The sequence below is a fragment of the Myiozetetes cayanensis genome, unplaced genomic scaffold (genome assembly GCF_022539395.1).
Source record: "Myiozetetes cayanensis isolate MyiCay16 unplaced genomic scaffold, myiCay2020 scf22, whole genome shotgun sequence".
Taxonomy (NCBI): domain Eukaryota; kingdom Metazoa; phylum Chordata; class Aves; order Passeriformes; family Tyrannidae; genus Myiozetetes; species Myiozetetes cayanensis.
Window position 1 is genome coordinate 1,325,081 of NW_026087434.1, and position 26,887 is coordinate 1,351,967.

Here is a 26,887-nt window from a genome sequence, read left to right on the forward strand (position 1 = left end):
CACCCCTTTCTCTGTTGGAATCCTCTTATTCATGTGCTCCCCTGCAGGGTTGGAAGAGAGCTGGGAGCACTGCCTTGTCCACCCTGAGGAGCATGGCCCCTGACTGCCCATGGCAGGGCTGTGGGTGCCACTGTGTCCCTGCCTTGCACAGACCTTTTCCCAAAGCCTGACCCAGATCCCGATGGGATTTTGGAGCCTGTCTCACTGATCTGCTTCCCCCTGCAGAGCAGAACAGCTGCAGGGAGAGGAACTGGGGCCAGGGCTGCTGGGAGGGTGTTGGGCTGATGACTTTTTAATTAGTGGAGAGGAAGAGATAAGGTGATAAAATGCATGTTAATGTTGTGTTCTTTAGTAGAAGCTTGTGAAACTGTTGCTTTGTTCTCTGCACTGTGTGACACCCTGAGCAAGCAGCCTTCCCCGATCTGTTGCGTTGGGAAGCGGGTTTTGAGGGTTCTGTTGGGATGCACTGGTCGTGCACCTGATGGGGGTGAGCACAGGGGTGTCCTGGGCCAGAGGGTGGGCTGGTGGCAGAGGAGACAGCCGGGGATGGATCCCCTCAGCATCGGTGCCTGCAGGATTCTCACCTCTCCCCTTCTGTCCCCAGGTCATGCTGGCTGCTTCCTACTGGTCCCTGCTGGCCCCAGCCATCGAGATGGCCGAGGAATCCGGCAGCTTCGGGGCCCTCTCCTTCCTGCCGGTGGCCGTGGGCTTCTCCCTGGGAGCAGCGTTCGTGTACTTGGCCGACCTGCTCATGCCAGTCCTGGTAAGTGGGAGTTTCTGGGCTGGATGGAGGCTCCTGCTCTTCCTTCAGCTGGAAGGAGAAGCAGATGGAAGCTGGATACAGATGGATTTCCATCCCAGGTTTAATGAAAGTGTGATTTCCCCGAGCCCTGGCAGTGCTGGATGCAGCTCTAGGCTGTCTGTACAAGCTTTTTTTTTTTTTAATCTTTCCTTTTCCACCCCCACCCCCCCTTCATGCTTCTGCTTTTGTTCTTTTCACTGGCAACACTCTGCAAACAGCTCAGGTGTGACCTTGTGTCTCAGCCCAGGGGCTTAATTTGCAGAGCTGCCAACCCTCGAAGCATTGCAGAATCGAATGAAGCAGCCTCGTGTCGAGGGCTGTTATTAAAAAAATAAATAAATGGGAGGCTGCTGGATTTTTACAGCTGAAAACACAAGAATGGCACAGCCAGTTTAGAGATCTCCAAAAATGTCCAAAGAGATTTTTGGATCTTATATTTATTTTAGTGGAAGGGGGGAGCTGTCTGTGGATGTGAGGAAGAAGTGTGAGGTTTTTCTGTTGGAAGAGTGGGTCCAGGGGAACCTGGAGCATCAGCCCTTCCCCTTCCCTTGCTTTTGGAGCCTCTCCTGGCAGGATAACAGGTACAGTCAGGTGCATCCTCAGCGTGTCTCACTGGCCTTGACCCCCGTGGTGCTGGAAGGGCCCTGGGATGTGTTTGATCAGCTGCCTCGGGCTGGTGTTTCCCAACAGGGTGGAGGAGCAGTTGCACCACAATCCCCACTCCGTCCTGCTGGCTGGTGGTGTCTGTTGAGTGTCGAAACAGGAGCGTGAGGAGGGGGCAGAGCGTTGGGAGCGAGGTCCTCGTGCTGTGCAGAGCGGGATGGGGCAAGGAGGGGCACTGAGGGGGTGGCCTGGTGGGAAGCAGCGTGATTTTTGTAGAGAGAAATCTACAGAATATCCATAAATCCACCCTAAGTGGTGATGGGAGTGGGGCTGTTGTCTCCTGTGGCTCAGCACAGCTCTTTGCTCCGTGTGGGACAGCACGTGTTGCCACGTGCTCTTCCCATGGGAATTCTGGTGGCTTGGAGCCTGGGCAGGGTTTACAACCCATGGAACTCCAGGAGGGTTTATATCCCACAGCTAGTGCTGCTGCCAGTGTGTTTTCCCTCCTGGAACAGGGGGTGTCCCTGCTCGGGGGTGTCTCTCCTGGGGGATAATGGGCAGGACCCGCCTTGTCGGGGTCTGTGCCAATGCCAAATGCCTTGCCTGGATAACCCAGGCAGGGTCAGGAGAGCTGGCAGAGGGTGGGGGGTTCTGAGTTCCCTGCCCAGAGGCTCCTGGGGCTGGGCAGGGACGGTGCAGTGGGCAGGGAGGGGATTTTTTGGGAGGCTTTAGGAAGAGGACAAAGTACCCAGAGAGGTGGTGGAGCTGAGGGTTGGATGATGTGGAAGGAACACGGGGAGAGGTTAAAGCTGAATGTGTTGAAATGAGAAACAAGTGCCTGGTCAGTCTTGAGCCATCCTTGGGCTGTGCTGGGAGGGGAATTTGGCTGGAGATGAATCTTCCTTCACTTGGAGCCCAGACCTCTCCCCGGGGAGCCAGAGCTGCTCAGACAAGGGTTAAGCCATTGCACTTCCAACGAGTCTTTCCAAATCAGTTAAAATCTGCGGGTTGTTTTTCTCCCCATGTGGGTGGGGAGGGGATGCTGGTGGGACTGGGGCACTCTGTCCCTGGGAGGGCAGGACCAGGCAGCTGTTTTTAGCTGCTGCTCTTTGCACAGAGAGCTCTGTCCCTGCCTGGCGCTGCTCCAGGACTGCTGTGCTGGATAGCAACAGGTAGTAAAAGCTTTTAATGACTCTTTATCGGCCCAGCCCTGCTCCCCAGGAGGGAGAATGGCCCTGCTCCTGCCTCAGCCCCACCAGAGCTGGGGGTTTGCTCCCTGGCAGCAGGAGGGTTAAACCTCCAAGACAAACTGGTTAATGACGCCCGAACAGCTGGAGTCATTAAATTCCTTACAAAAGGCAGATCTAATCTGTTACATCTTTATCTTCCCCTCCTTTCCCTGTGTGAAGCCTTTAACTGTGTTTGTTCATCTTTTGGCTGAGCTGGAGGAGGAGGAGATGCTGGTCTGGGTGCTCGGCTGGGCTGGTGGAGGATGGCAAAGCACAGCAGGGCATTTGGGAGTGCCTGGGGATGGCAAAGCACAGCAGGGCATTTGGGAGTGCCTGGGGATGGCAAAGCACAGCAGGGCATTTGGGAGTGCCTGGGGAGCGGGGCCATGGCAGAGACAGACCCCAGGAGTTGAAAGAAATAGGCTCTCCCAGATTTTGCCAACTATCTCCTCGCCTGGAGCCTTTAGTTTAACCTTGCACCTGCTTTTTAAATAAGAACTTGGCTTTTCAGCTGGTGTTTGAGGAGGTTTCTGGACAGAGAGGGGCAGGTGAGGGGCGTGGATGAGACACTGTTGCCTTTACTATAAAGCACTGGGGCTCAAGGTCTTCAATGCCAAGACCCAAAGCCTTTGAGGGAAAGTTTACTTAAAAATTCCACCCAGTGCAGCAGGTCCCTGGTGGCTGAGGAGCTATTTTGGGTCTACTGCAACGCATAAGAACGCTGGAATTATGTATTATTATTCTCATCCTTCAAATCTGTCGTGCAGCTCTGCTGACTTGGCTGAGTTTTGTTCAGAGTGGGGTGTTTCACTGGGTTTTCGTGATGTTTTTCTTGCTCTGGCCTCCCCCTTCCTGGAGGAATCCCACAAGAGTCCTGAGGATGCATCCAGCCCTGACTCTCTCCTTCAGACTGTCCCTGGATGCTTTTACTCCTGGATTTTCACAAGCCTGTGAAAACTGGAAGCACTGGAAGTGTTGCATCAAGAACTGGCACAGGCTTCTCAGGGCAGTGGTGCAGTCCCATCCCTGGAGGGATTTAACAGACATGTGGATGTGGCACTTGGGGACATGGGTTAGTGGTGGCCTTGGCAGTGCTGTGTTAAGAGCTGGAGTTGATGAGTTTTATAGGGCTTTTCCAGCCTGAATAATCCTGTGATTCCATGTGAGTCACCTTTGTCTTGGAGCTGCTGGATCCCCAAGACCTCTCAGGGTGGTGCTGCAGGCTGTGGAGTTCCCAGGAGTGTTCCCAAGCCCATTTGGGTGGGTTTTGGGTGGGCTTTGGCTCAGGGGGCAGTGGAGCATCATTGCTGGAGCTGTGGCTTCCAGGAGCTCCCTGGCTCCTGCCTTTTCCAGGTCCAAGCCCTTCACTGCTCCTGCAGGGGAACAGGAATTCATGGGTGCAATTCTGGTGGGATTGGGAAGGTGCCATGGGCGGGGAGATGGAGAAATCCAGCTGGTCATGGTGTTGGGAACTGGTGAAAGCCCTGGTGTGCTGCAGGACTTGTACCTGCCTCTCCTGTTAAATGCATTGTTCTTTCCACCCGGTGACGTGGGCTCTGTGATCATTACACTAAATAGGATAATGAGGCTTAATCAGCCTCATCTCCTCTACCTCTCGGCTTCATTTTCCTCACAAACATCTGTCTGCACAGGGAAGCAGCTCCATCACTCCCAGCGTGGTGGGTCTGTGGCTGGAGCTCAGCTCACCACCCAGGGGTGCTGGGGTGGGGGCTCCCCTGGGAACTGCTCGGGGGGAGGAGGGAGAGGAGGGCAGATGTTGCAGGAGAACCAGGAGTTAATGTATAATCCTGGAGAGAGCTGATGGGCCATTACTCAGCTCCAGCCAGGAGCCTGCCAATACTTGTGGTGTGAAAGATGCTGGGGGGGTGGGAGGATGTGGAGCCAGGGCTGTAATTCCCAGCTGGAAATACCATCTCCATCGGATTTTTTTATTTATTTATTTTTTCTTCTCAGCTGGATACAGGGTTTGGTGTGGTTTTGTTTGTTTGTTTCTGATCCCGAGTACAGAGTAAATCAATAAAACCACACGTGATGGTCAGCCCGTTCCTTGGATTTAAGCAAATAGTAACTAAAGTGCCTTTTAAAAGCCTTCTGCCTGGGTTGGTGTTTGCCCTGTAGGTGCCAGGGCTGACCCCTCATCCCAGGGAACCAGCACAGCCAAAATCCCTGTCTGGGCTCCAGGGTTTGTGTTTCGTACCTGCTTTTGAAGCATTTGGGGCTCAGGTTTGCAGCTGCTCAAAGGGTTTCCTGAGCAGGGGGAGGATCTGCAGGTGGGATGGAGGAGAGCCCAGCAGGTGTGAGGATGCTCCTGGTGGGAGGCTGGATCCCCTTAACCCGCCCAAAACATGACTGCCTCGTGTTCCTGCCCTTTTCTGGTTGTGCAAGCCGAGGGCTGGAGGCTTTTTGGGAATAAAGTCTGGGACTGGACATTTTGAGCAGCGAATTTTAGGCTATTTTTGGTGAGAACTCTTGGGAAGGGTTTGGAACTTGATAAATAAATATCCAAGGACACTCTCTTGTCTGATGATGGTATCTGGATCAGAATGTGCCTTGGGGATGGATATTTTGCTTTCTAAATCCATCCACGTCACTTATGGGGAGGGAAAGCTGGGAATAGTGTGTGGATGAAGCTGCAGGAGGAGGGGACAGGACCATCCCACCTGCAGCTGTAGGTGCATGTTCTTTACAATGGCAGGTTTTTTTCTCAGCTGGATTAGGCTGTGGGGAGCACCTTTTTGGAGGGAGGGGTCACTAGGTAGTGATTCCTGGTACTTACATGTATTTTAGGAAGAATTCCTCCCTGGAAAGGGTGCTCAGGCACTGGCAGGGGGGTTTGGAGTGCCCACCCCTGGAGGTGTCCCAGGATGGCCTGGCTGTGGCACTCAGTGCTCTGGGCTGGGGGACAAGGTGGGGATGGGGCACAGGGGGGGATCCATGGGCTGAGAGGGCTTTTCCCACCTCAGGGATTGTGGGATGCCCTGATTCCCTCCCTGGTGTGACGAGGCAGAGCAGTTGCTGATGCCCTCTGTGGGTGCAGCTGGAAGGTGCCCGTGTTCCTCCTGAACTGCTTCCCCCTGGCAAAGATGGAAAGCTTTTCCTATTTCTTGCCTCGTGCCTTGCCCAGGGCGGGGTCTGAGGGGTTAATCCTTTCGCCAGGCGGTGAAAAACGTGCTGGGTCTTGTGGCTGGTGTTAATTTACGGTTGGAGTAAAGATTCCTCTTATGCAATTTGCTAATTCCTCCGAGACCTGCCCATCGCAAATTCCCATTTTAATGTGCTTTTTCCTGCTCATCTGTGGCTCCCAGGAAGTTAATTAGCTGCACATCCTCACTGCCGGAGTAGGTGGAGGATTTTCAACCAAGGGATGTGCCTGGGGTGGGGGGGATGTGTATTTTCTGCTTTATTAATTTTTTGAGTGTGGGACTGAAATGCTGCTGCAGGAGTTGAGCCTTTTGCCCCGTGGAGGGTGAGGATGGACCAGGGGGTCCTGTGTGAGGCACAGCTTGGCTCCTGCATTCCTGCTTTGCCCCCATTGCCTTTGCTTAGGGCAAAATAAACAGCAGCCTTTGTGTTTGTTTGGGTTTGTGGCATCCTGGCCCTTTTCCACTGGCTCTGGGAGGGAGGAAGGATCTGGCTCTGATGACTAAGGAAGGGGGAAACTTTGTTTTTTTGGGAGCCTCATAAGGGAGCATAGCAAAGCCTTCCATTGGGAAACATCCTTCCCTTCTAGCTCTGAACAAATAAAGAGTACCTGGGCATGGGTTTTATTAACTTATCAATTAAAACCAACCCAGCTCTTCCCCGAGGCCAACTGTGGCAGGTTATGGATCTGGGTGGGATTGGTCCTGGCCCAGGCAGGATTTCAGTCATGAAAATCCCTGGTGCTGACCACGAATCCCACCCTTGGGACCCTCTGAAATATTCAGAACCCCAAAGGTTCCTTTTCAATCTGTTTATCCATATGATCTGTGAAAAGCCTGGCTGCTTCCCACCCCTCCCCTGGCCCTGTACAGTGGGTTTAGTGCTTGAAATCCAGTTGCTCCTGCATAGATGGACATTATTTGCCAAAACCCCCCACAATATTGCAGTTATACTAATTTTTAGCAAAGCGTTTCATTTTATTAATGGAGGTAAAGGGTTATTTACTTCCAGAGTGCAATTTGTCAGCTGCTCTTAATTATAATTCTCCCTCATTATGCATTAAGCATTTCATAAAAACATGATTTGTGAAGCCCCAAAGCTCGAGCTGCAGAGCAGAGCTGCCTTGAATCCAGGTCAGGGTTAGATTCCCTCCCACCCTCATTAGGTTTGTGAATCACTAAGTTCTGACAGAGATGAGATCTGGAGTTGTTTGATGGTATGGGGTGAAAAAATCCTGCTGGGAAAAAAAAGGGCAGGAGAAAACCTGGCTTAATTCTGAGCTCCTGCACTGGATGCACCTTCCTGTCATTCCCTTCTCCAGGAGGTACCTGTGATAAGCCCCTCTTTCCCCTGGGGCAGGTGTTGCTGATAAGGCTGCTGATGGACCATGGGACTTTCTCTGCTCCTGGCTCAGCCTTTGCTGAGGGAATTTCAATTACTGCTTGGGCCTGGCTCAGAATTGTAAAAGAGGAGTTTTCCAAGCAGAAGAGCAGGCTGGAACACAGGATCTCCCCCAGAGCTGCCCCAGGAGCCTGGCTGGGGCTGTGGGGAGGGATGTGCTGCTGTCAAGGGGTCCCAGAAGAGTATCCAGAGAAGGGAATGGAGATGGGGAAGGGGCTGGAGCAGCAGGAGCAGCTGAGGGAGCTGGGGGGGGCTCAGCCTGGAGAAAAGGAGGCTCAGGGGGGATCTCCCGAGTTTCAGACATGGGATGAGCAGAAAGCAGCAGCAAAGCTCGAGGGGAGAGCAAGGTGTGGGTCCTGACCCACTGAGCATGGACCAGAGGGGATGTGGGTGCTTGGAGTGCTCCAGGGTTGCTCCAGGTGTGCTTCAGGTTGGTGGGCTCTGAAAGGTGATGGATTAAGAAGCTTGCAACTCTGTGTCTTGCTGCAGTGATGCTCCACACCCTGCCTGCTGGGGGGAGCTCAGGGAAGGAATCAGGAGTCCTCTGCCTCCCTTTGCTGTGGTCGTGGTGCTGGTTGATGGCAAAGGGCTGACTGCCCCAGAGGTGGGATCACTGTGAGACTCACTCCTGGAGGATCCATGCTCTTCCCCTGCACTCCTGAGTGAGTCCCTGTTTATCCAGGGCCACGCCAAGTGCTACAGAAGGTTCCTCAGCTGTTCTTTGATCTCAAAATCTGCCTTTGAATTTGCTCACAGCACAACCCCAAATTAATGCCTCCACTGTGAAAGGGAAACCTGCCATTAAAATGACAGAGAAGCAGCAAGAGAGGTTCTGCAGTGGGCTGGGGGAATGTCAGGGAGAGGAAGGCTTGCTTCCGAGTGGATCGTGGAAAATCTCTCCACGCAGGTCTGGAGCTGCAGCACAGCTCCAGCTCTCTCCCAGGGTAAACTCTGACTCACCCACTCTGCCTTGGCACTGCTGTGTGCTGCCAAGGCATCTGGAAGGAGTCAGCTTTGTGCCTCCTCTGTGTGTGTGTCCCCAGGGAGGGCAGCGCCCTTGGGTGACAGTCCCCTCGGTGAGCGATGCTCGGTGGCCCCTTGGCTTGTGGCTGATGGGGAGTGGTGTGAAAACACCTGCTCTTAATCCAGTGGGACACTGTGCCTTCTTGATGGGCTGAGGAGCTGCTGGAGAGGAAGACACTTCTGGGAAATGGGGGAAAATGGCTTGTTTGTTCCTCTCTGCTCAGCCTGGGTGAGGCTCCTCCGCTGGCGTTGGGACCCTGTGGGTGTCTCTGCACCCATTTGATGCTCGGGGTAGGTGGCTGTGGGGTGGCCTGTCTGTGTCCCCCAGGGCTGTGCCACACTCGGGGGGTGAAAATCTCCGTGGTGTGTTTCCCTGTGTCCCCCCATCACGCTCCAGTTGCCACCAAGGCGGTGGCAGTGACGTGACTTTAATCTGCTGGCCCCAGGCTTTGGAGTTAACGTGGATGGAACACTGACTGGATGAGTCTCCTCTTGGAGTCTCAGGCTTGGAAAGGCCCCCAGAGGAAAGGAGTTTATCCCTGGAAGTGTCCAAGGCCAGGTTGGACGGGGCTTGGAGCAGCCTGGTCTAGTGGAAGGTGTCCCTGCCCGTGGCAGGGGGTGGAAGGAGATGAGTTTTAAGGTCCCTCCCAAACAATTCCATGATTTTGGAGTAAGTTGGTTCGTTTCTCCTTGGTGGTGATCCAGAAGTGCCTTGTCCCTTGTTATGCCTTTCTTCTGTAATAATTAAGGAATTAATTGCAGTAGATGAGGGGTCTCTCCTGTGGGTTTGTTGCTCTGTGCCTCTGGAAGGTGTTGGAGGTTCCAGAGGAGTCTGGTGCTGTTTTGGTGATGATGGGCTGTGCAAGGTGGTGGGAGGAGATACAACCCAGCAAACACATCCTTGGGCTGGCTCCTGCAGGCTGGGATGCTCATGGGGATGCAGGAGAAGGGGCTGCTGCTGCTCCATCCCTGTGCCCGGGCACGTCCACCCGGCTCGCTGCGGCTCCAGAGGAAGTCGTGCTTTAGAGTAATGGAATTAGGGCAGCGCTGGCACGGCCTGGCTCTTCATTTGAGGGGTGATGGATCACTGGCTGTGCCCTGCTGCATCCTGCCAGAGCTCCAGGAGCCCTCCCCGCTCCCTTGCAGGGCTCCCACGTCCCCAGCTCCCCCTTCCCCACCGGCTCTCTCTGCAAAGAGGGGAATACCGGGTGGGAATGAGCTGTGAATTGAAGTTTTGTTTGCTCTTTCTCTCACCCTCGCAGAAAGCCTGGCAGAATAAAGGACTGTAAAAATCCACGTTGCCACGCTACAAACAAAGTGGGAAGGGAGCAGGCAGAGGGAAGAGAGGTGGAACTGGTCTCCATCAGGCTTTAATGAGCGTGTGGAGAAAAAGCTCTTGTTAATCCCATTTGAGGCTTAAAGGTTTATTGCAAACAATTAAAATCTCATATTGTAGTGCTGACTCGATGCCACAAACCTCTCTGCCGTGTCCTACTGAGAGAGCCACTGGCAGCCAGGTGCTGGGGATGTGTGGAAAACACAGGAATATATCCCTTAGGATCTGGCTATGGCTGTAACAGGCAAGTTGCCTCCCAGCAAACAACTGGAAGTGGGTATACAACCCAACTGGTTTTGGTGGGCAGCACTCCTGGGCTCCAACACTCCACCTGGAGCAATTAGTCCACTGAAACATGAATTTGCTGGTTGTGTTGGAGGTTTCTCTGGGATTCCTGGGAGGGCAGGAGGTTGGGGACAGGAGACTTGGCTCCTGCTGTTGCAGAGATGGGGTTTGTTTGTTGAACAAGATGTTTGTTTTTTTGCCATGTCCGGTGGCAAAAGCAGGGAAAACATTCCTGGGCTTTTGTTTTTTGTCATGGCAGAGGTTACGAAACCGACCTCCTTTCTCCTTTCTGCCGTGTCAAACATCAGGTTTTGGAAGAAACCTCTCCTGGATTTCCCGAGGAGCCTGGGAATTGCCTGCGTGTTCCCTCCTTCCCCCTTCCCAGACCTGGTGCCAGCAACATTCCTGCTGTGTTTTGCCTCCCTCCTGGAAAGGGAAAAGTCCCAAACGTGCCAGTGAGAAAAATCCGTATGTTTATTTTTCATAGGAGTGTTGTTTGACCAAAAAGATGGATTGGCCTGTGCCCGTCTCCCGTGGAGCCTCGGTGGGGCTGGGGCCAGTGGTCATGAGTTCCTGCTCCCTGGCACAGTCCAGTCGTGCTGAACTGACTGGGATGGGCATCCCAACGTCCCTGGATTGGAAGGGCCATGGGATTCTGTCCAGTCATTCCTGTTATTTAAGGGTTTGGGGTGATTTTTGGTGAATTTGCCTCCCCCCTGATGTGCCAGACCTGGGGGGCTGGGTGTGCTGGGTGCTGCACGTTTTGGCACTTCCAGGGATCTCTGGCAGCTCCCAGGGGAGCCCCCGGGGCTGGGGCAGCTCCAGTGTCACCCCCAGGACACCCTGGATGTGCCCACGCTCTGGTGCCACAGGAGGAGGTGATTTATTCCTCCTGCCCTCGCAGCCTGTTGGCAGAGGCTGCTGATTAAAGCTGCTGTTTGCAATTTTCAGGAATTATGACTTATCTGAGTGGCTGATAATTAGCGCTGAATAAAATGTACTTGCAATAATGTGACATTAGTTACAGATAAACTGATACCAGGCTTCCCTAATATTCACTTAAGCTTCCCTGGTTGGAGTTATTAGGGAAGGCTCTGGCTGCTGTGCTGCTGTGCTGGTGGGGTGGGAAAGGATAAAGCCTGATGGGATTTGCTCACAGGGTGCTACCAGAGCAGATCTGCCACGAAAACACTTGGAATTTTTCTGTGTGGATGCACCTGTCCTTCCCAATTCCCAGCCATACTGGTGGTCTGGGACATACTGGGTGTCCCAAGGCTTATTCCCAATTTGTGGAGGAATCTGTCTGATCCGAGGGGTTTGGGTGCTGCTGGTGGGACCCAGTTAAGGCTGGGGAATTTGGCTGTGCTGTGCTGGGAGTCAGGGCTGCCAGGCACTGTGGGAGCAGGATCAGTGGGTATGAGAGCGTGTCCAGAGCTGCATGGTGGGTGCTATTAATCATAAATGTGATTGCACCCACTTCAGCATCGAGAGGGGCCTCTTTATTGCTGGGAGTGTTTGAGGGTGCACTTGAGTTGTTGATTTTAGCAATTGGAGTGAGGGGTTGCTGGTGATCCATGGAGAGGAGCTGCAATCCAAGTCCACTTAAATCCATGCCTGCTGCCTCCTTCCCTTAACCCATGCCTTTGTGCTGGTTAATATTTGTCAATATTAACCAAACCCAAGCTTTTTTTTCCCCCCTAGAAGATGTGGAAGACACGCTGTTTTCGTGGGTCCCTTTGTGTCCCTCCAGGGACTCTGGGGGTGATGTGACCATCTGAGGTCTCAAGGAATGAAACCAGAGTGTGCTGAGGGAGGGTGGGGGATGCTCTCCATCACTTCACATTCCTCAGCTCCCCTGCTGGCACCGGGATTTGGATCCCTTGGAAGCATCGAGCCCTTGATATGTTGTTTCAAATAACAGAATCCCAGCCTGTTGCTTTACATGTTGATGGGTGCTCTTTGATAACTGAGCTCTCTATCCACCCTTATTTCATGTTTTTAACATAAATCTGTTGACCTAGCTTGGAAAATCCAGGGATTTGCTGCTCTGTGCCTCTCTCTCCATCCCCAGAGGTGCTGGGTCAGTGCAGCAGGGCAGGAGCAGCAAAGCCAAGTGAGTGGCAGCACTGACCCACCCTCTTCTCTTTCTCGTGTCCCTCTCTGGCCCCTGCTCTGTTATCACTGTCTCTCTCTTATTAAGTGTGAAATAGGAGCCTCTGGGCACCATTAAACCGTGGCTTATTATTGTCTCTTATCGTCTCTGTGTCTGCTCCGGGACAAGTTAGGAATAGTTTTTAATTTTTTTAAAGAAAGTAGCAGCGTTTATTCTATTTTTCTCTTTCCCCTTCTGGTACTTTCTGCCATCAGTTGATGCATCTTTGTTTCCTGTGGCTTTGTGGAGCTTTTCCAGAGTATTTGCTGGGTTAAGATACTGCAAGGGAAGAGCAGCAACACCTCCCAGACCTGGGACCAAGTTACCCACCCAAAACCAGACCATCAGCTTTTATCATCACTGTTTCTTTATTAATTTATTCTCCTTCATTGCTCAGGTGGAGAAGAGCAGATTAGTTCTCGAAGGCATCACTCTTCAATCCTTTTTAAAATTGGCTTCAGATCAATTTAAAACTCGTGCAAGAGGCTGCTGGGCAGGGGGAATGTGCTCCAAAATCCTTGCTTTACCTGAAAGGATACCTTTTTTTTTAAAGCTAAAAGGATACCCATTTTTTATGTAGAAGGATACCCATTTTTTATCTGAAAGGATACCTTTTGTCCTATATAAAGGACACCTTGTTTTCTCATTTGCTTTTGCACACAGGGCCAGGACAATCCAACAACTTCTCTCCCCAAGTGCAGTGGGGACCCCCACATCCCAGAATAGTCTTCCTCCAAGTTCCTGCTGCCCAAGTCTCTCGTTGCCTCTCGCTTTTGGAAATAATCAACCCCCGTGGTTCTTTCAGTTAACGCTAATTACTGGCGTGAACTAATTAATGCGAGTTGACTTCCCTCTTCTCTTCCTAATGCTGTTTTAACCCACTGCCACGTTCCAATTAAGGGACTCACGCAGGGCCCGGGCTGCAGTGACTCAGAGCAATCACAGTCGGGATCAACCGTGTGCTCTCCTGAAGGTCACTGATATTGTTGTGAATCGCTGCTGCCGTGTCTGTGCCTGTCAGCAGGGAGCTGACCTGACCCCACGGAAAACATCTGAAATAGCCCCGAGTCTGCCTCCCTTTCGGTGCAGAAAAGGTCTGTGGGTGTCATTTTGATGAGAGTTTGATGTGCTGGGGGTGGGAGGCCGCCGAGTGGTCCTGACCTCACAAGGACCTGGCTGGGTTGGTGTGGGTGGGGACAGAGGGCAGCTGCCCGGTGTCACCTGCCTGCCCCTGCCTGTCTGAGGGATGTGGCTGTGCCCTGGGCTGGCTGCCCTGCCCCTGCTGCCGTGGCCTGGCTGGGAAGCAGCTGTGTTTGGGCTGGAGGAAAGCCACGGGTCCCGTGGTGGTAGAGCCCACAAAGCTGCTGTCGCAGCGGTTGTAGCTCGGTTAACAACGTGCTGGAAGGAGCCACGTGGAAGGAGAGCTGCCTGCTCCAGGAATCCCGGTGTTCCCTGTGTCCAAGGAGGCTGGTGGCTGGAGCAGGGCTGGGGAGCCCTGTGCAATGCTCACCAATCCTTTATGGGCACTTGAAGTTGAGACTTTACATGGGCAGGGCTAGTGGAAGGTGTCCCTGCCCATGGCAGGGTGGAATGAGATGAGCTTTAAGGTCTCTTCCAATCCCAACCATTCCATCATTCCATGACTCTCCTTGTGTAAGGAGACCGTGCTGCAGAAGTGCCAGCAGCAGGATGAGCCCCTGAGCCTCCGTTCTCAGCCTCTCCCTGCCTTATCCAAGTCAGGTTGTGATGTGGAGCTCCCCTCTTCCCTCCCTGTGTCATATCATCCAGGTTTTCCTGGAAAACTCCTCTGTTCCTGCCTGTTCTCCCAGGCACTGCCCGGGATTTCGGGCACAGAGCTGCAGGTGTCCTCCATGGGCAGGTGTGCTGGGAGGGAGGGGGGTCTCCCATCTCCCAGAGGGATTTAAACACGAGCTCCTCATCCTGTAATTGCTGGGTTAATGGAGGTGAAAGCTCCCTGGCCGAGCTGCAGTGGAGAGCAGACAGCAAATATGTGATTAGTATTAATAGCCCTGGTCAGACCAGATTATGCAAATGAGGGGAGAAGAGACAATTTAGTTATTCATCTTTAACCTTTATTTTTGTTTCATGTGACCTTACCCAGCGAGGCTCCCGTTACCAGCTCTGGCTGTTCAGTGTTTGATGGTTTATTCTGCTGCCATCCATCCAGCAGTGTTCCTGAGGGGTGATTCCAGGTGCAGTGGGGACGTCCTGGTGACACCAAGTCACACAACCATGGGACAACTGCCATGGGACACGCCCCCTTCTCTCAGCTCTGCTCCTGTGCCTCTAACCCCGTGTTTCCTCCCTGTTTTGTAGCTCCAGGTGGGTTTGAGGAACCTGAGGACATCCAGAGACACCGACCTGGATTCCTTTTTATCAGGAACTGTAGTGCCAGGACAAGGGGGATACTGGAAATGGGGAAGGAATTCTTCCCTGGGAGGGTGGGCAGGCCCTGGCACAGGTTGCCCAGAGAAGCTGTGGCTGCCCCTGGATCCCTGGAAGTGTGCAAGGCCAGGTTGGAGCAACCTGGGCTGGTGGAAGGTGTCCCTGCCCGTGGCAGGGGGTGGCACTGGATGGGCTTTCAGGTCCCTTCCAACCCAAACCATTCCATGATTCTCCATGCTGGTGCCAGAGGATGGGGCTGGGAGAAGGCTGATGGGCAGCTGTGGGGGGAACCCTTGTGCCTCTTGCAAACCCCTGTGCCTCTTGCCTTGCAGGGTTTCAGTGGCCCTTCCCACGCCGCCCTGGCCTTGAGCTGCGACCCACGAGCCGCGAAGGAGAAGCGGGAGCAGGAACCTGCCCGTGCCCTGGACTACGGGAGCGAGCTGTCCATCAGGATAGGTAGAGCTGGGCTCCATCCAGGCAAGCATCCTGTCATATACCACCTGCAGAGGGCACGGCCAGAGCCCCCCTGGTAAAGTGGCACCGGGGCCGGCACGTATGTCATTGCACTTGGATTGGGTTTTGACACGTGCATGCAAAGTGCACCTTCTCTTCCCTCCCTGCCTCTGTCTCCCGCTGCCCCTTGTTCCAAGAATTGTTTCTTCGCTCTTCTCCTTCGGTTCTCAAAGCCACTTGCACGTCTGTCTGTGCCTATGAATTATTGATAATTAGGTATCTCGTTCACTGAGGAAATGAAATCATCGGCTGCGCTGGGGATCGGTTTATTTTCAGCGTGGGCACAGCGAGTGCTCGCCCTGCCCTGGCCAGGCTGTGCCGTGGTGAAGGTGCCCCGTGGCACTGACCCTCCCTAATTATAGAGGAGGACTGGCATTCACGCTGTCACTCCTTGTTCTGGAGGCTCACAGAATTGCAGCTGACAAAATGTGCAGTTAGAATGTCTTGCTGGCAGCTGTTTTCCCCTTAATAGATTTTTTTTAAAGCAGGGATTCAGGCTGAGGTGCTGGGACCTCTCCGGGCATCTCCAGCTCCAGGGTGTGTTTGTGGGGTGGGTGGTGGGGATACATCCCCCAAGACAACACAATTGTCTCTTCCTCTACTTAACAGCAGCTTTCCAGTAGACAAAGAAAATGTAATTTACTGAATTAATCTTATTGCTCCTCTGCTTTTTCTTGCTTGCAGAGCAATTGAAGTAGAGGTTTAAAACATCATGAGCACAATTTGGAGCCAATTGAGATGAAGGAACGATCCTTCTTTTTACAAGGAATAGCACTACCCTCTTAAATCAGGCTCTTTTATTTAACCACATTGCTTAATTGCATGTTTCCTAAAGTGTTTCAAATCCACGGGATTCGAAATACCAGCTCGAATTTTTCCAAAGGGCTGGAAGGATGTGCTGTGCTAAATTCAAGGAGCTTGGGGTCCTCCAGGTCTTTCAGCACGAGCTGCTCCAGCCCTGTGGCTGTAAGGCTGCTGCAGGGGTTTGGATATTTTTGTAAGGTGGAAGCTTCATATCCCAGGTGCAGTTTAGTTTTATCCTTCAAGGGAAAAAAAAAAAAAAAAGAGGCAGTTTTCAGAAACTCGAGCTGCTGAGGTTTTATGTTTTCATCTTCCTTTAGTTGCAGACAGTAACAGTGCAAATGGTTTTGGGAATAGAAAATTTCCATTAGACTTGGTTGTTTTTTCCTCTCTCTGGGGAAATGGTATTAAGGACCTACAATACATTAATTCTTTTATTGTCTCTTGCTTTTTTTTATTTCTTGCTACTGAAATGAACTCAGTATTTTCTCAAAGTACCTCAAGCCTTGCAAGGAAGCTGCTTTCCCCAGAGCTGGGTAGTGCTTGGCTGGGCTCTGGGGAACTCTGGGAACATTAATGGGTGTTTTCAAAGTCTAATGGGTACTAAGTGGAATATTTCAGACTTAATCACTGTTGAATCGTTGACCCTTCCCTCATATTTACATGTTTTTAAATCGCTAAAGCTGTGAAAACAAAGGGAAATCCCAAAGCAGCCGCTGCCTCGTTCTGCCTTTGTCTTTATAGCCTGGGGATGGGGATGGCTGGAGAAGATGGAACCCTGTGGCTCCCCAGGGCCCCGTGTCTGAGGTCTGACTGTTAGAGATGGAAATGCACATTTAAGGCGGTTGGGAGAGCTTGGGAGCAGCAGTGACTCTGCAGATGGGATCCTTGTAGCTGGGAGCAAGCAGGAAGGTTTCTTTTAGACCTAGAGAGAAGAAGGTGATAGTTAGATCTGTCCTTCATCTGCTCTGGTGGGAGGAAAAAAAGTCTTGTTCTGCTCTTCCTCCCAGTCAGCAGGAGTTGGAGCAGGTTGGAGCAGCCTGCTCTAGTGGAAGGTGTCCCTGCCTGTGTCAGGGGGGTGGATGGAGATGAGCTTCATGGTTCTTTCCAAACTGAACCATTCTGTGACTCTTCTTCCCCACCATCCTGAATCCCTGGGTTTCCCATCACTTGCAGCTTGTTTTTTTGGGAGACAGGAACCTGGACAGGGTTGGAGACCCCTCTCTCTCTCTGTCTCCCTCCAGGGCTGGGGCTCTAGCCCCGTGCTCCAGCCCCTGCTGAATGGGAATGTGACTTTCTGGGAGTTACTAGCAGTTGGCTGCCTGGTGGATGTGTGGAGTAAGGTGTGTGTAGCCACGTGAAATGGAGTAGGGGTGGATTTGCTGTGAGTTGTACTGAAAAGTCTGTGTCTAGACATGGTGTTTGATGAGTGGGATAATCACTAGGCTTTAATTACTACAAAAGAAAGAGAATCCAGCCTTGTCTTTAATGTATCCAGGTAGGCAAGGGATGGAATCTGTATTTCTCAGCTTTAGAAGGGGTTGGGATGAAGCTGGGGATGTTTGGTCGTTGCTGTGGGTGCTGGTGGAGCTCTGGCAGGTGCCACTGAGTGACCCGGGGGGCTGTGCCCTGCTGCCCTGAGGACCAGGGGGTTCCCTGCTCCCTAAAGCTCCCTGGGCAGCCCCAGGGCTGGGGGCAGCTCAGCCTGGGAGTGTTTGAAGAGGCTGAGCCCGCAGGACGGGGCTGGGCAGGGTGCCCTGGGCTGGAGGCCGGGCCGACCCCGGGTCCCCCCACGCTGTCCTTGGGGATTCTCAGAAGGGATTTGCATCCAGCCCTGGAACCCGAGCCGTGACTCACGCCCGTGGCAGCTGTGTATGGAACAGCCAGGTGTGCTGGTGCCTCGCTGGGGCCGGTGCCGAGTGATTCACGGTGCTCTGAGGGGGAGGACACCCCGATGCCCCCCAGCAGCCGCCTCCGCTCCCCACAACGGCCCCGCTGCAGGGGGGGCATCTCTGGCCGAGGTGCTGGGGCAGAGGAGGTCACAGCAGAAACCTGGCTGTGCAGTGCCTGGGATGAACTCCCAGATGTCCCTTTGGTGCCCAGCTGGGAGGTGGGCACAGCTCCAGCCCCAGGGAGGTGAGAGGAGGAGGAGGAGGAGTTTCTGAGCTGGCTGCTCCCCCAAACTGCTGAGGCACCTGGATATCCAGCAGCATCCCTGCTGCTCCTCAGCCATCCCAGAGACACGGGGTGTGTTCTGTCTTGGAGAGACTGCGAGGGCCTGGAGTGCCAGGACAAGGGGACATGGCTTCCCACAGTGGAGAGGAAGCACAACCTGCTCCTGTAGCTTCTCTTTCATCAGTGCCCAGGCAGTTCAGGGCCTGGGAAGCAGTAAAGTGTGATGGAAGGGAGGAAAAGAGCTGGGGAGATACAAGAGGAGGCAAAACCCCTTGGGGACCAATCAAAGAGAGGACCTGAGCTGAGTTTTGGGGTTGGCACCGATGCTCAGGCAGCATATCTGTGTGGTTTGTCCTTGCAGCCAAAAAATGCCCTTTCTTCCCCAGTTGCTGCTGGGTGGACCATCTGGTTTCTGAAAGTCCAGCCTTGTCCCAGCTTTTTGGGCTGCCCTGATCCGTTCTGTCCCCCGGTGCCAGAGGGAAAACCTCCATGGGAATGCCCAACTCCCACCACAAGAGAGCAAGCAGGTTGCTGATGCTCACCCCATAAATTTTCTGCTCGTTCCCTCCTTCCCTGAGCAGGAGCAGTGGCTGTGAGGGAGGGATGGATGATGGATAAAACCTCTCGAGCCGTGATTGATCGGGGTAATTCAGCCGGAGCCTCCCATGTGCATCCCAAAGGTTCATTAAGTCGTTGCAACTTATATAACATGAAGCTCCTTCTGCAAAACGAGATGTTCAGCACTTTCAGATGATCCCCACACTGTTTGTAATGGCGTTGACACGTTCACACTGTGCTTGGTCCAGAAAACTGATGCTCTCAGAAGCCATCAATTCACTCGGAGGCTTCCTCGCCAGCCCTGCTGATGAATGCCTGTGGCAGTGTCTGTATTGATTAAAAAACATCCTAATGCCCCTTCCTGAAGCGTTTCCAATGGTTATTGACCATCCTTGTCAGGCTGGGATCTGTGGCTGGCTTTTATAGTCGTGACTGAATGTGGATTTATACGGGCAGGGCTTCAAAATAACAAATGGAATCGGGGCACGTAATCCTTCAGGCAGCGATGAAATGCCTTTTCAGTCTCAGACCTGTACCCCCATCATTCCAGCCACAGCCTTGCTCCCTGCATTAGGAATTTTGACTTTAAGGGGTTAAACTGAGCCTGGTGTTTGCTCTCCTTTGCAGGGAGGGTTTGGTGGCAGATGAACCAGTGTCCTGGTGCCTGCAGGAGGGGCAGCTCCTGGGGGGACATTCCCAGCCCAGGCCGTGACCTGTGGGGCTGTGGGTGCCAGGGATGCAGGGATTGCTCTGTATGTGCCTGCTGCTCCTCTGTGCTCTCCTTTGACTCCAGGGTGATTTGTTAGTCCAGGAGGTTTATTAAAGCCTGGTGAGTGATGTGCTGGTGAGGCCCCACGCTCCAGAGCCAGGTCTGGAAGTCTGGAAGCTGCAGGGAGGTTTTTTTTGTGGTGCTTGTGGCCATTCATCATAGGAATAATTTCCCAAATGGAGCCTTGTTAATTCAGGGAGTGTTAATTCCCTGGCTACACCTGACAGTCTGTTACATCTTTTTAATTCTGCAGCTGGATAAAATAAATTCTTGAGAAACTCATCTCCATCCCTGACAGCTCTGGTGGCTTCTGTGTGGTGCTCAGGGATGACAGTGGTGCCAGGGACAGAGAAGTGTGGCACTGTGTGCTGTCATTAGTCCTCTGGAAATCTCTCCTGATTTAGGGTGTTGGGTGTTGAGGGTGAGGAACATCTCCAGGGATGTTTGTGCATCAAACCTGTGTCTTTCCAGAGCGGTTTGAGAGCAGCTGGAGGGCTGAAATCCTGTCTCAGCTCAATTCCAGGCTGGAAGAGGATTAACACAAGCAAATCTTGGGAGAATCACCACTCCACTGCAGCTGCTTTGGGGAAACCCTTAAATTTCAAGGTTTATTAAACTGAACTAACAACTGGTACGATCCAGCCTCTGGAGTAGATGTTGTTGGGGCTCCATTCAGTGAGCACAGTAATTCATTTGTTTCCTAGCGGTGCTTCTTTGGCTGAATGGGGATGGGAATCATTTGTAGTCACCCTCAGGATGCTTGGGAGGAGGGGAATGGAAATCAGGAGCTGCAGCAGTCACTGCACCAGGGCAGCAGGAGCTGAGGAGCGACACCAGAGTGCGTGGCATGGAGTGCAGGGAGGCATCAGCACTGCTGAGGGAGAGGGAATCAACTGCAGCCACAAAAAAAGGGCTGTTCTCCAGGTCCCAACTAAACAAACATTTTAAGGATAATGAAGTGTATAAAAAGCCATAGCCCAGCTGTGCCAGTGGAGATGCAGGAGTGGGATGGTGTGCAATGGGCTTGGCAGGGGATGGGCCAGGGATGGGAACAATCCCCAAATGGAGTGGGGGGGCACTGAAGTGGTCCCCAGGCTCAGTGAGTGTGTGTGGAGCAGTGTGACCACATTATGGAGTCAGAAATATATATATGTATGTGTGTGGCAATATATCCATATATATATGGTAATTGTCTGCCTGGTTCTGGTCCCATTTGCAGGTGACCTGTTTTCTTCCCCTGCAATGTGACACCAAGGGATCTATTTAGGTAAAAAAGGAAAAGCCTGTGCTGCTTTGGGATTTTGACTTGTCACCCTGTTCCTGGTGGTGCTTGGGGTGCTGGGACCAGCTTGGCTCTGCCTCTGCTTCTGCTTCCCCCCAGCTCTGAGTCACCTCCTCAATCAAACCCTGGCTGTTCTTGGGGTGCAAAGAGGGGCTGGGGGGCACCCTTGACTGTATTTTATTCCCTACAAGCATGAAACGCTTCTGCAGGGGTTTCTGTCTTTGAGAGGCTGCTCAAAGGGTCCTGGAGCTGCTGGGAGGTGGCAGGAGGTTTGGGAGCACCCACTGTCACCCTGGGTCCCAGCTGAGACCCGTGGGTGCTCAGATGCCTTCGTGGGGCTGAGCTGAGCTTCTGCCCTGGACAAATGGGTCAGTTCAGACTTTGCTGCTGGGGGTGATTTGGGGCCAGGAGCTCTGGGGCAGGCACTGGGGGAGCTGCTGGGGCAGAGCCTGTGCTCGGTGGGAGCAGAGGGTTGGGAACCTCTTTTGCTTCTGGCGGCAGCGGCTTCATTTTCCGTAATCGCTGGTTCTGATGTGATTTTGAGCTGTGATTTCTTTCCCATCTGATTTCAATTTCAACACATTTTCGTTTCAGTTCACGGTGTCCTGAGACACTTGTTCGTGTCCAGGCCACTCTTTATCCTCCTCCACGTGGTATATGGCACAGGATGATGGAATATGCCTTTTCACTAAAAATCAATGGTTTATTTCCTCCACCCCCTCCGCCAGGAAGCTTTCCCAGATACACATATTGATTGTGCAGATAAAAGCCGTGTTTATATTATAATTGCTCTTTAAATCAGTGGGGCTGGTGGGTTTGTACCATAATTGCTCTTTAAATCAGTGGGGCTGGTGGATTTGTACCATAATTGCCCTTTAATTCAGTGGGGCTAGTGGGTCTACACTATAATTTCTCTTTAATCCAGGGGGGGTTGGTGGGTTTACACTTTAATTCCTTTTTAATTCAATGAGGCTGGTAGGTTTGCACCATAATTCATCTTTAATTCAGTGAGACTTGTGGGTTTGCACTCTAATTGCTCTTTAAACAAGTGCGGAGCTGGTGGGTGCTGAGGATGGAGCTTCCCCTTGGATAAGGGTGTTTAGGGATGTGTCAAGGAGTGAATATCTGAGCTTGGATAATGTTTTGAAGCCTCTGCCGTTGGGCATCCTGTGGGATGCAGGAGGATGGCTCCTTCTCAGGGCCACCTGGGATGGTGATGTCGAGCCACAGGGGGTGTGTGATGCAGGAAGGGAATATTAGAGCCCTTCAAATCATAATTTTTTGCCATAAAAATCTCAGGCTGCATTTTAGCACCTCCAGGAAAGGTGATACCCACTATGATCAGCATTGTGGGGTTATTGGCCTCTTCCTGGACCAATCCAGCCTGAAATTCCCATCCAGTGCATCCCAGTCCTGGCTCTGGGCCACCACTGGGAGCCCCCTGGGCAGCAGGAGCTCCATGGACACCGGGATCTGGTCCATCTCCCCCGGCCCTCCAGGGTGCCCATGGCTTCAAGCTGCTCCCTGGGGATCAGTGTTGGTGTCCCATGGGCCAGGCTGGCTGGGGACAGTGCCCAGGGCGGGAGCAGGAGCTGCCACACAGTTCCAGGAGGATTTTTACACTTTAAAGGCAAAAGCTCTGCGAGGGGCAGAGGTAATGAGGGCTCTGCTCTGCGGCTCCTGCCTCGCCCCAAGCCCTGATAGCACTGAGGCTGTGATTGAAGCTTTCTTGGCCTCTTGCAGTGGCTCTATTTAATCTGAATTTTTCAGCCTGTAGAGCCAGGGAGCTCCTGCCGTTCCTGGGGAGGGAACCCTGACTGCAGAGCATCCCCCCTCACCCGCCTCTCCCTGAATAGCTCTGGAGCAGCTGCTCTGCCTTCCCTGCCTCCAGCCTGCCTGGTGCTGCATCCCAGTGATGCCCAGGGGACAGGGATGAGGATGTGTCTTGTGCTGGGGCACAGGGATGGGGGGGCTGGGTGGGAGCCCCTCATCCAGGCACCGGCGGTCCCGCTGTCCCGCTCCGCGCGACCACCACGAGAGGTGTTGGATAAATAACCCCAATTAGGGAGGATCTCTCTGCCTTTCTCTGGCAGGCTGGAATGGTTTTTGGTTTCCAGCTGAGCCTGTGTAATGATTTAGCTGCTCACACGTCCTGCTGTCACAGGCTGTCCCTGTCGGGGGGGCTGTAAATGAGGTTTTATTTCATCCCAACACGGGGGCAAACAATGTTCAGCCCGGCTGGGGTGGGGGGATTTGTTGGCCTCCTGTTTGTTTTCCCCTTGGCACAGGAATAGGCTGTTCCTGGATGGAGCAGGATCCAGGCAAGCGTGGCTGTCCTCCCTTTGGAGGCTGCACAGAGATTTCATGCGGGTTTGGATGCAGAATATCTGCAGCACACGAGCAGAGATCTCAGACTGTGCTTCTCCTCCCTTATTTTCTTGGGGGCTGGGGAAGCAGGAGGGTTGGTGGGACTGGAACAGCCCCAGCACCCGCAGTGGGAGCCAAGTCAAGCCAAGCCTGTGAGGGAGGTGTGATGGGGATGTGTCCCCTGAGAGTGTCCCCATCCCCAGGACATGGGCTGGGGACCAATGGCCTCTGGCTGCCTGTGGGGAGGAGGTGACAGCAGGGTTAGGGCTCAGCTTCTCCGGACCTCTGCAGCAAAAGGCCTTTTATTTGGATTTTCAAAGACCTGGTGGTTTCTCATTTGTATTGTTGTCAGCTTAAACTGAGTCTCTTTATTTTCTAACCTGTGTTATCTGCGAGTCACAAAGCTTGAGCATATTCATGGCCATCTGTGTGGCTCCACTTCCAGCAGAGAACTTGCCCTGAGCCCCAATTTCGCCCTCCCGGGTGATGCTCAACGATAACTCCATCCCCAAGGGCATCTGGAGAGAGGAAGCAAAGCTGAGACTGATTCTCTTCAAAGCCCTGGGACGGATCTGTGACAGCAGATGGTGTGAACTGCCTGAAAGTGGGGATGAAACAGCACTGAATTCCCAATTATGTGTAATTAAAATGGTGCTTATTTATTTATTTTGCTGCCAGTGGGCGTCTCTTCCCTTTGTACGGGGGGCTGTGCCGTGGTGCTTTCCCTGCTCCCAGGGGGTGGGAATTTACGGCTTTCACAAGCGATGCTCGGATTTAAAATTCATCAGGAGAATATTTCTTGGGCTCTTTCCACCCGGGAATCCCTCTCTGGTGTGTGAACGGGGACGGTCCCTGCTGTCCCAGCCCGGGAAGATGCAGTTTGTAAAATAACATTATTCCTGTTTGAAATGGCACGTCTGGGGCTTGGAGCAGTCTGGTCCAGTGGAAGGTTCCCTGCCCATGGCAGGGGGTTGCAACTGGGTGATCTCAAGTGTCCCTTCCTACCCAAACCATTCCATGATTCCATCCTTTTCCAGGTGGACCCTGGCAGCTTTCCCAGCGAGCAGTGAGGTGGCCAACACGCCCGACTCTCAATATTCCAGTGGCTTCGAGGGGATCTCAGGCTGCTCAGGGTTGCAGCCATTGCCAGGCTCAGTGGTGTTGGCTGTGCATCACTGCTGGGTGAAAAATCCCTGCAGAATATTCCTCCCTGCGTGCACTGTGCCCGTTTTTTACGGGATTGGTTCTGGGATTGTCAGAGCCATTCGTATCCCGCCGTGTGGGGATCAGAAATACCTTCAGCTGGGAACAGGAGCAGCTTGGGATGCTCAGTGCTGAAGGCTTTTCCGTGAAAAGGCAGATAAAGGCTGTTTAAAGTCATCCTTTATTGAAATGCAAGAGGGGAGTGTGAAGGAGAAGGTTTTTTTCCGTGTGTGCTTCCCGGCTGAATTCCCGCAGCGCAGGAAGGGGAGTTTAGCGCCGTTCTGCCGGCTGAGTCATCCCTGCCTTCCCACCTCGGGCTGAGAGAGATCGATTTGCTTTGGATTCAGGGGAGAAAAAAAGAACCCAGCTCCTTCTGTCATAAGCTCCTGGCGTGGCTCTGAGCCTTCTTTTCTTCTTGAAGTGGATTTTGGGGTGGTGTTTGCTGCCCTCCCCCAGCTCTGGGTCTGTGTGGGGCTGGGAGCAGCCCCTGGGAGATGGGGTGATGGTGAGGATGATGCTGGGTGTGGCTTGGCCAGGGCTGTGTCCCCTCTGTGGGGGCAGGTGGTGCCAAAATCCCTGGAAAATTTGCGGTCCTTGCTGCAGGGTTTGGAGCGAGTGCTGGGGAATCCCGGTGGTCCCTGACCCCCCTCGGGCCATCCTGGATATCCAGACTGGAGCCAAAGGCTGGAGCCACACAGCCTGTTTCTGCTTCAACTCTGCCAGAGACAGGAGTTCTCCTTGTGGAGCCATTCATCCCAGATCCATAAATCAGAATTTATTGAAGGGGAAGAGCCCAGACCCTGAGCCAGAGTCTCATCTCACAGCTGGGGCTGTGGCTCAGCCTCTGTTTCACCCCATCCTGCTGGGTTTGCTGTTCTGGTTTTACCCAGAGGACGACCTAAAACAGGACCATTAAAAATTTACCACTGGCTGCACAGTGCTGCACACAGGAGCACAGGGCTGGGATCCTGGCATTAATGTGGGCAGTGGCTCCTGCTCATCTAACAGGGCTCAGTTCAAATCTGTTTTCTTCCCCTCTGGTGTTTTCCTGCTGCAGCAGGTCCCTCTGAAGTGGGAGGTGTGGAACCTGCTGCTCCCCTTGCTGTGGGTTTTGTTGGCATCCAGCCTTTCTGGGGGGCTCAGGGAGGGGATGTGGCTGCACTGGAGTGGGAGGGATGACGTGGGGTTGACTGGCCATGGCAGTGCCGCTCCTCTCCAGGCTGTCCAGGTCTCCTTCCATGCCACAATCCCTTTGAAATCTGGTTTGTTTGCAAAAATACTGTTGTTCTGCTGGAATTTGTTTCTGAGGACCGAGGGTTTGTGTCCAAGGCCAGGTTGGAGCAACCTGGTCTCATGGAAGGTGTCCCTGCTCGTGGCAGGGGGTGGAACTGGATGATCCCTGAGGTCCCTCCCAACCCAAACCCATTCCATGACTACGGGCACTGCTCCACCAGGCCACTTCCATCTCTAGTTAAACCTCTGGGCTCCAATGCGTTTATTCATTGATTTTTATTTTCAGACTAATTTAATTTAAGTGCAAAGAGAATTTCTCCACCAAAGCCACTGTGTCCTTTTGGAACGAAAGGAGGAGCAGGTGACTTTGGATTGAGGGAATGACGGGGGAAAGAATAAGATAAACTATGGAGAAAAGGACTGAGCAGCTCATCCTGTCCCTGGTTTGGTGTCTTGGAACTGCTGTAGGGAGGTGGTGTGGCAAAAACCAAGTGGGAGTAACCCCTGTTGTGTTCTGCTCTCTGGGATTCCAACAGCTGGAATGTGTGTTTGTACTGGTACCTGCTCCTGGAGATTTCTGCCCTGTGGATTTCCACATTTTGATTCAGCTCTAATTAAAAAAAGGCAGGAGGGAAGGGTTCAGGGCAGACGTGCCGGGTGTAAGGTGGCAGTAAGTGGATTAAATTCCAGGGTGTGAGGAGTAGGACAATGCTGGAGCCTCCCTGGGCAGGAGGCACAGCTGGATTGTGTGCAGATGTGCCTGGGGGTGCCAGGACAGTGCCAGGACCCTCGGGGATGGCAGCAGATGGCTCTGCCAAGCTGTGGCCGTGTCACCACGCCAGGGTTGCTCGGAGGGGATCAGCACCAGCCCCATCCTCCTGGCTCCAAGGTCGTCATCCCAGCCTGCTGCTGCCTGGTCTCTTAATAGCTCCTGGTAGAAATCCCAGTTTTCTTTTCAAGTGGATAACGAGACTGTGGTTTTTCCCCTCCCTTCAGAGATTGGCTGTGTGTGATCCCACTCAGATCAGAAGCTGTTCCCTGCCAAGGAGCAGAGACGCGAGCGTAGCTCAGCCCTCGGAAATGAAGTGATTAAATTAACTCGGATGTGTAAAATTTCAGCATAAAATGATTCAGCGAAGCACTTTTATCTACTGGGAACTCTTGAAAGGGCTCTTGGAAGTTAGCAGGAATTAGTTTGCTCAAAAGGACCTGGTGCATGTAATTACAGCGAGCGTCGAGCCGCTGCTCTCGCCCAAGAAGTTAATCTTTAAACGCAGAGCAGGGAGGTCAGGGAGGGCTTGGACATCCCTCCTGCCTTCTGCCATCGGAAAACCTGTGTCACCTGAGGGACCAGCAGCACCTTGGCTGTGCTGCCTGTTGCCACCATGTGCTTGGCTGGTGCTGTGTCACCGCTGTCACTCGGGTTGTGGTCCTTCACTGGGAACAGCCTGGGTGGCACCATCACCACGAGGTCCTGAGCCTTACCAGGGAGATTTCCCAGTGATTTCTGGGGCAGGAGGGTGCAGCCATGGGGTTCAGGTGATTCCCAGTGCTGGGATGTCCCTCCTGAGCATCCCCCTCCCACAG

General features: G+C 53.1%; 1 protein-coding gene across 7 annotated transcripts in view; it reads left to right on the top strand.

Moving 5' to 3' along the window:
• The window catches only part of SLC39A11 (solute carrier family 39 member 11), a 251,285-nt gene that overhangs the window by 6,569 nt on the left and 217,829 nt on the right, over positions 1–26,887 (top strand). For 6 of the 7 annotated variants that reach the window (XR_007629324.1, XR_007629326.1, XR_007629325.1 and 3 more), the window contains exons 4-5: positions 605–763; positions 14,732–14,876. Coding sequence is in view for 2 of the 7 variants with exons in the window: in XM_050319226.1 (XP_050175183.1) it covers positions 605–763; positions 14,732–14,876 (304 nt within the window). In the remaining 5 variants the exon portion in view is untranslated. The remainder of the gene's footprint in view (positions 1–604; positions 764–14,731; positions 14,877–26,887) is intronic. The other variant, XM_050319227.1, reaches the window with a different exon arrangement.